We start from the raw sequence: 12527 nt of genomic DNA on the forward strand, positions 1-12527 counted from the left end.
TCTCTAGGATTAATGACACCAGGTGTTCTATTAAAAATGTACCAAAAATGTTATTGTAATGTCCAACCTGCCATTGCCACTTGACATTATGAAAGTGGAATAACTGCCCAAATACCCAGTCTATTTGTGGATCCCCCTCAAAACAGGATCACATTCCTGAATTAACTTATCTAAAATGTCTAAATGGTGTATTAGGTATAAACTGACAAACACTTTTCTATGTGCTCTCAGTTTTATTTTTTTCCATGGTTCACAGCATTAGTTTGAAAGACAAATTTTAAGGAGATCAGAAAGACTGTAACTCTGAATACAAAACAAACCAAGTCCAAGAAGCTGGCATTCCACAGCACAGGCAAAAGGCAGCCCTAATTTCTGAGATGTACTGAGCTGACTTCTTGCATTACAATTTTTCAGAGAAAGTAATGGGCAAGGAAATCAGGAGTGAGCAAAGAAAAGCAGAATAGCAATAGAGAAGGAAATACAATGAGATGGAAAAGCAGGTTGTAACTTACCCTTCAGAACCTAAGAGATGTTTCAGGGAGAACCTACCCAATCCACCCAGAAAGAACCTCTCCTTTTCTAATGATCCCTCTAAAGGCTGCAGTATTTTTTTCACTTTTCTCAACCGTGCAACTCAGAATACGCAGCTTTCATATGGCTGCTAAACAATTCCTAGACAGGCCCCAAAACATCTCTGTTTCTGTTTATTTTTAAATCTTGTGATATTAAAACAAATACCGAGATTTATGGGAAAAAAACCTGCTGTGACTAGTCAGTGACTTCTGAACCCTAGGAAACAGCAGTATAGCCGCGGGTGAGAAGTCTGGAAGCCAGTGAAGCAGCAGGAGCACTGACCCAACCAAAGCTGTGTCCCATGTTCTTTTCAGAACCTGGCTTACCTAAGTAAGTGAGGCCTTCTAAGAGGAAACACACGTACGTTTTGGGTTATAGCACTGTGGCTGGGAAAGTGATCCAACAAACTTGGGGGGGGCGGGGGGGGGGGGGGGCGCAGGGGAGGGGAAGCTGGTGGTGGTGGAAATGCAGAAATGAGTGTTGCTGTACAAGGAACTTCTGCAGAAATTTTCTCATCCTCTCTTGGGAACTAAATAAACATTGCTATAAATAAAAGCAGCTTGCAAACTATAAACGAAAACCCTAAATGCAAACTTTGCCCCATCTTCCCCAACACAATGCAAGTAATAGCCAGTACACCCAGGGTAGGGCTCAGCCTCCTCACTCATGCTGGACAATGTATTTTCCATTCTCCCACTCCTCTTCCTGCACAGAAAGGAAAGGCTTTCCATTCCTATTCACATTTGTCTCTCCTTTTTCTATCCCCATGACTCCTGTATCTTTGTCACCCCTAAAGAAGTCTGTCTTTATGTGCAAACAAGCCTGATGATGTCAAGCTTTTAAATACTGTGAAAATAGTTTCAAGACTTAAAATGACTGTGCGCCACATGTCATACTGAACAACCCCTTGTAATGCATTTTATGTAGAGCTGACTGTCTCCATTTTTTTTAGTCTGTCATTTAACAGAGTAAATATTTCAGTAAGAATATTATAGTAATAGCCTATTTCCTGCTGAAAAAAAAAACCTAGTATGATGGATGGGTTCCTGCTTAATCGCTGCTGTACAAAATGCAAACTACAAGTAGTTTCTATGACTAGAAATCTAGAAATCTCTAATCCTAAATCAGTTACCACGAATATGTGGGGATGTTTTGTAGACTTAGTGTTTTTTCAACACCTCCCAGAAAAATAATTTCCTAAATAAAACCTCAGTGCTTACTCCAACAGAAGATACTGTATTTAGTCAAATTTTTTTTTCAGTTCAAACTACCAAAACCTCAACTGGGAAACACAGTTTTAAACTGGGAGAAATTAGAAGCAAAGGGACAAGAAGATAAGATATCCAGTAAGTAAACAGTTTTAAAGAGCAGCACACAAACAGGAAACACAAAAGCAGCACAAAATGCAGAGCTTGATTAAAAACACAAGAGAAAGGGAAGGAAGCAACAAAGCCAGCATAAGCCTATGCATAAGCCAAAATGCAGATAAGCCAATAGCATACACATAACAAATATCCTCTCATTAAAGACAGAGAAGCCATAAGCCAAACCATTGATTCAAGAGTCAGTATGCAAAAAGACAATTACTGAAATCTACCAAGTATTTGTGAAACAGGAAGAACACTATACATAAAACCAGATACAAAACAATTGAGGGAAATAAGAACAGGAAAGCAGTTCTACTCCATGTAACTCAAGGAAGGATTCAGCAGATCCTGGCTCTGTTCGAGTCAGTCCACATTTCCCCAGCAGAGCTTAGCAATGGGAACTGGTTGCCGGAGAAGAAATCCATGAGCTGCTGGCACTGCTGCACACTCCCACAGTACAGATCAGTTTGAAGCAGACTGATGTGGCAGAATTCAGAAGACACACAAAAAGCTACTTCTTTTGCCTCACTACTGGCACAACTATCTGGTAAAAAAAAAAAAAAAAAACACCAAAAACAAAAACAACCAAACCACCACAATCCCAAACAACATCCACCCCACACTGAAAGTGAACCCTGACACTATAAACTGCAAAAAAACACTTCACAGCTGATCAAATGAAGGGATCGTTTTCATCCAAATTAACTGGGATCAGCCAGGTCAGAACACACAAATGCACGAACAGCAGTGCCAAGATACACCCTGCAAGGGGACTTTGCTGAGGAAATTTTTCACACCCTAATGAGCCACGGCCAGCCCAAACATGTCCAGTGTTATGTAGGGTTGTCCTGTGACATTTTGTTGAAAAGGAGGTAAGACAGTTGACTGGCTCTGGGGTTCATTCTTACTGTGTTCTGGTAAGCTCTCAGAAATAATAAATTCCCTTGTTTTCACAGAATTTTTCAGGTATGGATTGAAGAGCACTTTTTCACCGAAATCTTCCAGCTTTAAAACTTCATTAACATTTTCTTCATTTTTAATTGAACTCTGTTGAGATTCACATAAATCATCTTCCAGCGTTTCTATGGGTAGTAATTCCTTCGCTGGTATCAAAGCTGAACGCATTTGACTTCTGATATCCTGATCAGTAATTATGTAAGACATGGATGGTGAAAAACATTTAGCCACTTCATTTTCTTCACTATACATTATCTTGTTATCTCTATTAATCATGCCTTTGGTATTAATATCAGTACATGCAGAAACATGGTTTTCACAATTCATTAGTAGTGATTCTTCCTGACTTTCTTCAGGAAAACAATGTTCCAAAACACTTACATCTTCAAAGTCTACGGTTTTAGCCTCAGATGTCACTGCCTTCAAAAATGAATTATTCTGTCAGTACAAAGAGATAAACTGGAAAGTTATATAGGGATACACAACATATTTGATTTTTTTTAAATATATAAAATATTGCCATTCAAGCTCTGCTTGACTCAATTTAAAAAGTGAATTAATAAAAAGAGTTCATATGCATTTCAGTTGGGATGCAGTTGTATGAATGAACACTAAAAATGACAATGTTATTCTGTCCATTTGTTAAACACTTTCATATTAAGTTTTCTGTGTTTAATAAACTGAGGAGTTTTAATGAAGGCTCAGAATCAGGCTTTGCCTGTTTACATCTTTTTCACTCTAACCAGCCATTTTTGAGACAAAAGTTTAAATACTACTTTCCAGAGATTACACTTGCTATGTAACCTGATCAACTCTGTTCAAATAAACATCAGAACTTTAATAAGGAACAAATATACAACAACAACAACAACAACAAAGAGATGTTAGTACAAGAATGTACTGAATCTTATATGTTGCGCTACATTTTTTCTGGAGAAGGGAGGATATATCCAGATGTGGGTATCTGATTCAGTAGACTCAACCTGAGCAAATTTAATTGACTTTATTTAATAAACCATGTCCACCAACCACTTTGTAACTTCAAAACATTTCTTATAATTATGTAAGAATTAAATTAATATACTTTATAAAGATGCATCTTTTCTATTAGTTTGAAACACAACAAAGTGCATTTCAGAGCACCTAAACAGAAGAATGAAACTCAGTGGTTTTTTTATTTAGTCATAAAATGACTATCAGAGAAGAACTTCTCTCCATCTGATCCCTTCTTTAATATATATACAATTGCAATTATTACCATAGATGCATTAAGAGGCCATTCCACTGCAATGCTCTCTGCAGGATTGGGTACATCTGGCCAGCAAACCTTTTTAAACCTATCATTGAGAAAGGAATTTTAGTCAAATGATGGAAGAAACAGCTCATTAAAAATAAAATTATCAGATCTCCAAATAGCCCAAATACTGCTAAAATACAAACTTCCACAAAGGAAAATAAGCCCAAATGAGGCTGTATACAAAACCTGTTGTGATTACATTTCAGGGTGGCTCTTGAGTGAAAAGCCACTTCAGCTAAACTTTGCTCTAGTTAAGTGTCCCTAACACTACACCACACTACAGCTATGCAGAGTTCCTATGTTGTCAGCAGATAAATGATGCTGACACTGCAGTTTATAACTACCCAAGGGAGCAGCAGACAGGAAACAAAATTAATCACTCATTGATACTGGGTGTATATGTAAGGGAATGAAAAGTGGGCCACAGCTTCACCTTTTAAATTGCAATTTATCTACACAAGAGCATAAACACTCAATTACATCTCAAAGTATTCTCCAGAATCAAAATATACTTTCTTACTATTATGCAAGTTCAGAATACACACCACAGATGAAGATGTAAAAGAGCTGGAAATTATACTTACTACTTCAGCTGTACTGACTACCTGATGCATTGCATGACAATAATCGTGATTCTAATAGCTCAGAATATCCCAAGATATTTAAGATTTTTAACCTTCTTAAGCTTCAACCAGACAACCCAGTCACTTTTCATGCTGATGAAAAGCATATGTTATAACCCTAAAAATCTTCACAATCATCTTTGGGATGTTATAGCATCCCCAGGCTCTGAGGGAACAATTTAGAATCTGACAGGGGACATCTGAGACATCAAAGAAAAGGATTATGAATTGCATATATATGGACCCATACTCAAGGATCAAGCACCCAAATGCTTTCACATAATGTAATTTTTAGTCTCTTCATGACTTCTTTATAGCTCAAGGGAAGAGTCACAAACTAATGGAAGAAACGTTAACATAGCTAAGATAAGCACTAGAGGTTGTGCGAAATGTGTTCTAGTGGTGTACCAGCAGATATATTAAAGAGTACCTGGGAAACTTTATTTTTGGTGTTATCAACTTTTCAGCAACTGACCTAAAGTATGTTTCACTTGTTTGACCATGGAACTGCAAATGGCATGTAGTGTTCTCCATAAACTGATTCTTGTGATATGTAAATCTGTTTCTCCTGTTTCTTCTGGTCTGATTTACTGAACTTTCTAAAATTAGTATTTATTTTGGACTATAGCACATGAGCTGCAGTTACAAGATAAACTGTATGCTTAGTTAATTGTTACTCCAGTTGCTTAATTTGACATTGTTTTGGAAACCAATAAAAGCATTTATAAGACATGTAAAAAATTGCCTTCTACAAGTTAAAATTAACTGACTGCATTCAGTTCTAGAAGGTAGAAAAAATACTCACGCATGTTTTTTCAAAACACATGTTATCCAAAGACCTAACAGAAACAACATACTTAATCCAACGGGTAGAGCAATGAAAATAATGTCTTCTTTATCTTTAGAGGGGGAAAAAAAAACAACACAGATGTTTATGATTGCTTCGTGTATTCCCTTAAGATAACTAATTTTCAACATCCGAGTCATCTAATTAGCTCAATTTTAAAGAGCTCTGTCAAAACTAGACACAATTACCAGAATACTGTATGGTACTCATTGTACAATGTGTCAAAAGATGAGTATTTTGAGTCCAACAAGACAGTGTCACTGAATCAGAAGAGCATCTCCTAATAAGACTGCTCAGGAACAGATGTATTGCACTTTAAAATTTCCTTTAAATAGAATCAAACAGTAATTCAGATTGGAGGTGACATCTGTAGGTCACCTTGTCCAACTTTGAAATTAGAATCGGGTTGCTTAGGTTATACCTAGGATGCCACCTAGGATGAAGAGTCTACCACCTCTCTGGGCACATGTTGTTTTAGAGTCAACTAAAACTTCCAGACAGTGCCAGTGCTATCTGTTAACTACGAAATAAATAGTAAAGGCAATGCAGGATATAAGTTTTAAATACACAAAAAATACAGTTTCTCGACCAAAACAGTGCACAGATTTCTGAACTATCTTCCAAGCACCGACCAGAGCTAAGTACTGACAGCAGTACAGACCAGACACCAGCATAGTCTAACCTACCTTGCACTTGACTAGCAAATTGGCAGATTAATATAAACTAGCAACCAAAAAATAAAGTAGGTTTGAGTCCCGCAACAAGTTTAAGGATATCTTTATGCACTTCTTTATATTTCAGTTTGGCCACCTATGACAATTCATGTTTTGAAAGCATTTCTACTTCCAGAAGCAGAAATGAGGAAGTGTCTGAACTTCTGAGCCGCAGCCCTGATTCCAAGCTCCTCAGTAAAATCTGGCTAATACAAATAGTAAGAAATAGGAAAAGATATTTCCCCCACAGGCTGGCCACAACCTGTACATTCATTTATTGATTAAGCTTACATAGCAGAAGAGATGCAAGGCAACACACAGCTATTCTCAGTCTAGCATCTCTGATGGAAATAACTGCTTTTTAATAAACTGCTAGGCATCCATCCCATAATTGATAGCATACAAACTCCCACATGATGCCCCCACAAACACTCATAGTATTCCACAGCTTTATTGACAGCAAAATAACGATTTTAGGTTCTGAGTTCCAATCTTGAGGTTTTATTATGTGAGATGATCAATGAAATTGAGTTAAATTCAGCTACTGTTGGTAATTCTTCCTTCTTTTGTTTAACACTAATTTAAAAAAAAATAACAAAAGCCAACAAAAATGCCCTATATTTCTATAGTCCCAAACCTGTTTTTAAAATAACAGTAAGTAACCTGGAATATTACTTACCGAATTTCAAAGTCTTGAAGGTTTTTGGCTCTCCAGTTGTTCCACCAGCATTGTTGCTCGCCATGATATAGACAGTATATTGTGTATTAGCCTGTAAGGACTTCAGTCTGTATTGCAGAACATCAGCGTTCACCGTTTCATCTTTTCAGAAGATTTGTGTCAATAAACACACAAAAACCTGTTATACCAGGGAACTGTAGACTTATTCAGCATCTTTTACAATGATAGATCACAAAGTATTTTAAAGAAAAGTTGAAATACAAAGTGACCTTATCAGCCTTTTGAGAGAGAAAAATTACCAGACAATGTTTAGCAATGCTATTTAAAAGTTTAGGACAAAAAAATAAACTAATATGTACTTACTTTTAAAAATAGATAGACTTTTTTTGTTGATGTTAAAGATAGGTGAATTATTACCTCCTATAGTTTATTTTACCATTAAAGACAGTGCTTTGAGAATTTTATTTCTTTGAGAGCTTAATTTCTTCAGAAATTAAGAATTTAAAATAGTTTCTGCAGCTTGTGAAATTTAACTGTATTTCTACTACACGCAGTTAGACACTGATCATCCAAAACGATAAAGTTTATCAGCACTGGAATATTACCACAATAAATTCAGAGGAAAGCCAAAATCAACAGGAATTTTTTGTCCAACTTTCGAAATGCTTTTCTGAATAGAACTCAGTATTTCCAATACCGTCTCCGTTACTGGAATTACTATGGTGTTCTTCACTTTAAGTTTTTTTTAAGCAGGTCATATACCATAATATTCTATGTCTACAAACTATTAAAAGCATGTTCATAGGCTAATCACTAAAACATTTTCTGTTGCATAAAGTCAAAGCCAACTCATATCATCCTTCAGTTCAGCCAAGAAACACTCAGGAAATAGATATGCTGCAATAGCAGGGAAACTAAGCGGTTTCTCTTAAACCTAGGAGGGGAAAGTGAAGTTTTAGAATTAAAAGCACATCAGTGAAGTCACCTTGGCATAAATTTCATGTTCTATTCTTAACAAAAAGATGTGAAATCAGAGGAGCCTCAAAAAGCATCAGTATGGTAGGGTTTTAGCAAATAAGTTTAAGACCCTTGAGTTGTTATTTAAGATGTAATTTCCTAAAGAAACTAATCTGAACCCCTAAAATGGGCACAGTCTGCTTTACCTTAGAAAGTAATAGGAGACACATGTCTTCATAACGTTTGACTGCGTACCTTGAGGATGACCCCACACAAAGCAAACAGCCTTAAACTACAATGGCAGGAAAAATCGCAGGTAGAGGACTGAATCCAACAGAAATAATCAGCTTCCTCTTTCTATTTTAAAAACGACCAAGAATACTCTTGTTCTGGCTATCCAGATATCCAGAAGCAACTGAAGACATCACAAGATTTGTACGTTTGAGATCTTTTTAAAAAAGTATTATGCTAGCTGTGTGCTAATGGTGATGTCTAAACAAGAGAGGAAAAATAACCATTTCTAAAGCACTGAATGATCCAACAGCATTCTTCATAAACTATACAAGAACAACAAATTTAGGTCACCAAAACACTTCTCATAAAAGCTTCTGCTAAGATTTAGGCTAGAGAAGTTCTGAATAGATATGATTATACTGACACCTTGTATGGATACTACTCTTGAGGCAGGAGATTAAGAATACTCTCAAAAAGTTATGCTATCAGCCTCCAGAGCAGAAAAGAAGTATCAGCACAGAAAACCAAGCACATTAAAAAAAATAATCTAAAAAACTATGTCCAAAGAAACTATTTCTTGGCAGCTTTTCTTGGCACCTTATTTTAGCTCCTTGACTATGATTCGCTGGTTTGCTTTTATTCTTAAAATGACTGTGAAGACATTTTTACCAGAAAACTTCCACCATACTGTTCCAGAAGCTGAGGGCTTGGGAAAGACATCCTTCCAAGGACATGCATGGAATTCACAGGTTCAATGAACCCTCACGAGATTCATATTCATGAACTTGCACAGGATCTATGACTCTACAATATATTTCATCTCCACTTTAGTTCCTCTACTTCCGTCATGACTTCCTCCATTGGCTTCAGAGGTATGTCACAATGGAGAAGATATTTGAAGATAGAAGGAGACCAGTACGTAAGTAAAAGTGGAAAACAGCAAGTGTCTGATAAATACTACTCTCTAATCTGGCATAATCCTGCTATTTTTTTTACTGTTAATGGGGAACAATCTGCAAAAAAGGCTCTCAATATATTATTTTCCATCCTGGTCTAGAAAGGGAAGAGGAATGATAATGCTGCTATAGACAGACTACATTATCACCTGGAGATCCATCAGACTTGCCTTTGAGAAGCAGAAAGGATGATATGGTTGGCAGTATGGCTATACTACCACAGGCAGTACAATACTAATAGTAAAAAAGATTGAGAGCAAGCAGTGCTGTACAAAATAAGTTCAGAACAAAGAAATTGAGCAAGAATACATGTGTAATATTAAAGCAGGGAGTATTCACTAGAATACCCCATCATTTCAATTAGAAAAAATTTATCTTTAAGCAAGCCACATTTTAGAACCTGTGTTTTCAGACACATTTATACCATACAATACATCATATGATCTCCTGTCTGGAGACAGTTATCTTCATAGTTATTAGCAAAGTGTGCTAATAACCACAAAAATAACTCTCTTCAGACAGCAGACTGTCATACCCTGTTGAAAGCATTGATGTTTAACATGTACTTACTCAATTCTTTTCCACCTTCAGGTTTATAAAATATTGTATAGTTACTGATAAATCCATTTCTTTTATCCTTTGAAATCTCCTTCCATTTTACTGTAACTTCATTTTTCCCTGGAATGCCTGTGTCAGCCACAGGTCCTTCTGATGGCTCTACACAGAAGAATCATAAATTAAAAAAAAATAGTAAAATAGTCTAAGTGCTGCAATGTTAGCCATTTGTGTCACTTCACACATACCAGTAACATTAGGGGCAACAAGTATGTGTCATCTTAGTGCTCCAATATAGCCCTCAACTTTTCTCACCCTCTTTAATGCGTGATTTCTTCTGATAATACTTCCCCTCACGTATTCTGGTATTTACATAGCTCTCAACATCACCGCATCCGAATGTGCCAAGATCCTTAAAAGGCTCTATACCCTCACAGCCCCAGAGGGATCAAGAGGTAAAGCATCCGTATGCACTCCTGGGGGAACTGGGGCGCAAGCTGGCGGTGTTCGCAGGAAGTCTCTGGCTGAGCTGAGGTTCAGCTGAGGCCTCCAGCACCCCCAGCCTTTGCCCATCACATCAGATGTCTTTCTGCTTACACAACACAACCACACATGCACTGCTCGTAACTGTGAAGCAAGAGTTCTCCATGCTTCAGTTTTAACACATCTCTTCCTTCCCGTTCTCTGACAACTTCTAGCACTGTCACAACTCCCTACAAATAGGAAAGCATTCAAAACAAAGTTCTAATTGTCCTAATATTAATCAAACAAAATACTCCGTCACCTCCTCCTTGTAATTAATGCTGTTTCGTAGTGCGTTGTACTACGCGTGTGTGCATGCATACATCGACTTACACACACACAGACACAAACTGGCATTTTTACCTGAAATCTTAAATACCAGTAAACAACATTCTTAGAGCTGGCTGTATAGATCACTGAATTCACATTAAACTCCTACAGATAAAGAAACCTTCCTCCCTAGCCTTCCTACCCTCCCCACTCAAAACACCATGCCATCCACAGCTTCTATCCAACCACAAACATCATGGCTTCTTAACATTTTTTAAGTGCAGGACTGCAAGTATTTTGTTACACTATAAAATTTTTAAAAAGCAGGCTTTTGAAACCATCCATTTTATTCTGTGAGGAGAATTTCTCCATATCTTATGACTGATAAATGTAGTCCAGCATTAATATGTTTACGTATTGTATTTCTATTTTTTTATATATTAAATATATTCATTAAAATAATTACATATCTAGATGAGCTGTAACATTTAAAATATAGACAGTTTTAAAAAGTTTCATGTTTGTAGCTATATGCTTTCCAAGTGCTCTGTATACAGTATGTAAGCCGTACAACAAATGAGTGGATTCAAGCAGCAATGTACCTGTATCACAAGATACAAATCTTCTTCACTGAACAATGCAGTAGCTGATCTATGAACAGAAATCAGGAAGCCCGAATCCTCTGCTGTTGGTTCTTCTGGGTTTGGTTTTTGGTTTTTGGGTGTTTTTTTTTTGGGGTGGGGGTGGCATCTACATCTCTCGTCCAGTAGTGCCAGTACCAAATTTCTCAAACATAATACACCCTGAGACAGACTACAACAAACCTTCCACAACATTACTAGTTTAAAATACGTACTTTTTTCTTGGACATAAGTTTGTATGGAACATGGAGCTGCTACTTTATCTCCATAGGAAGGATACACCAAGATGTTATAGCATATAAATGGCTTAAAGTTTTCTGCAAAGGAAAAAAAAATATTTACATACAATTCTCTATGTGATAGTAGTACAACGAAAGCAGAATAAATCACAGTGCAGTTCTAAATATACTGCCACAGACCTCTATTTTCTTCAACATTTTAGCAAGCACAATATATAACTGCTGCTTATTACTGCCCTTAACACAATGAATTTTATTCAGTAGTATTCACAAGAGTACTTGGTTTCCGACTAATTTTTCACTGCAAATGCTTGGAATGGGAATTTATACTTCAGCCTTACACAGCTTCTCTATATGAAGCCACTTACTCATCTCTTAACAGTTTAAGGTTTTGGAGGAAGTTTTTATTTTCAAATAACCAGTATAAAATCATACTTCCAGGAATATTTTTAATTTAATATATCTTTAAGTTGACTGCTCTGCAGAAAAGAGTTTTTTCTCATGCATCAAACAGCTTAAAAGACACAGTGGAGCCCCAGCTCTTAACTCCACGTTGATGTTCCAGTTATACCAACTGCAGTTCTGCTTCTAACCAGCTTGACTCAAAAGTACAATTGTAGAAGTGAAACCTCTGCAGTAGAATTTTACATAGAGAGAATTTCAAGACATAGTTCAAGCTTCTGGAAATGAAGTTTTGAACTCTGAACAATCCAACAGCCGAGTAATCAACAGGGTGCACACCCTACTTACAAGCAAGCCCCATCAACTCTAGGAGGACTCATCTGGGGCTTTACACCCCAGGGGATGAAACCAGTGCAAAGGGTTTCCTAGGCCATTCCTCCTCAAGCTCTGCAGCTTGTTCAACAAGAATAATGGCCATCAACAGATCCCTGCATTGTATCAGCTCTCTGATGCTTTTTCAGTCCCTCACACCTATTGCAACCCAGGAAAAGTTACAATGGCCCACATGTTGCCCTTAAACTAATTCCACAAAAGAATATCAAAACCAGGCCTCAGCAACAGTAAACCTGAACTTGACTTGTCATTTCTAATGCAACTTAAGCTTAAGGTAAACAAAGATCTCCTAATAATGCTGA

General features: G+C 36.9%; 1 protein-coding gene across 2 annotated transcripts in view; it reads right to left on the reverse strand.

Annotated features, from left to right (window-relative positions):
* Positions 1 to 218: 218 nt before the first annotated feature.
* The window catches only part of IL31RA (interleukin 31 receptor A), a 38138-nt gene continuing 25829 nt past the window's right edge, over positions 219 to 12527 (reverse strand). The window contains exons 11-16 of one of the 2 annotated variants that reach the window (XM_040579989.1): positions 11407 to 11508; positions 9774 to 9920; positions 7057 to 7197; positions 5623 to 5716; positions 4156 to 4234; positions 219 to 3317 (exon numbers count right to left, since the gene is read on the reverse strand). In XM_040579989.1, the coding sequence (XP_040435923.1) occupies positions 2739 to 3317; positions 4156 to 4234; positions 5623 to 5716; positions 7057 to 7197; positions 9774 to 9920; positions 11407 to 11508 (1142 nt within the window). In that variant the 3' untranslated portion in view covers positions 219 to 2738. Of the gene's footprint in view, positions 3336 to 4155; positions 4235 to 5622; positions 5717 to 7056; positions 7198 to 9773; positions 9921 to 11406; positions 11509 to 12527 lie in introns of both variants that reach the window. The other variant, XM_040579988.1, reaches the window with a different exon arrangement.

This window comes from Falco naumanni, chromosome Z (genome assembly GCF_017639655.2).
Source record: "Falco naumanni isolate bFalNau1 chromosome Z, bFalNau1.pat, whole genome shotgun sequence".
NCBI lineage: Eukaryota > Metazoa > Chordata > Aves > Falconiformes > Falconidae > Falco > Falco naumanni.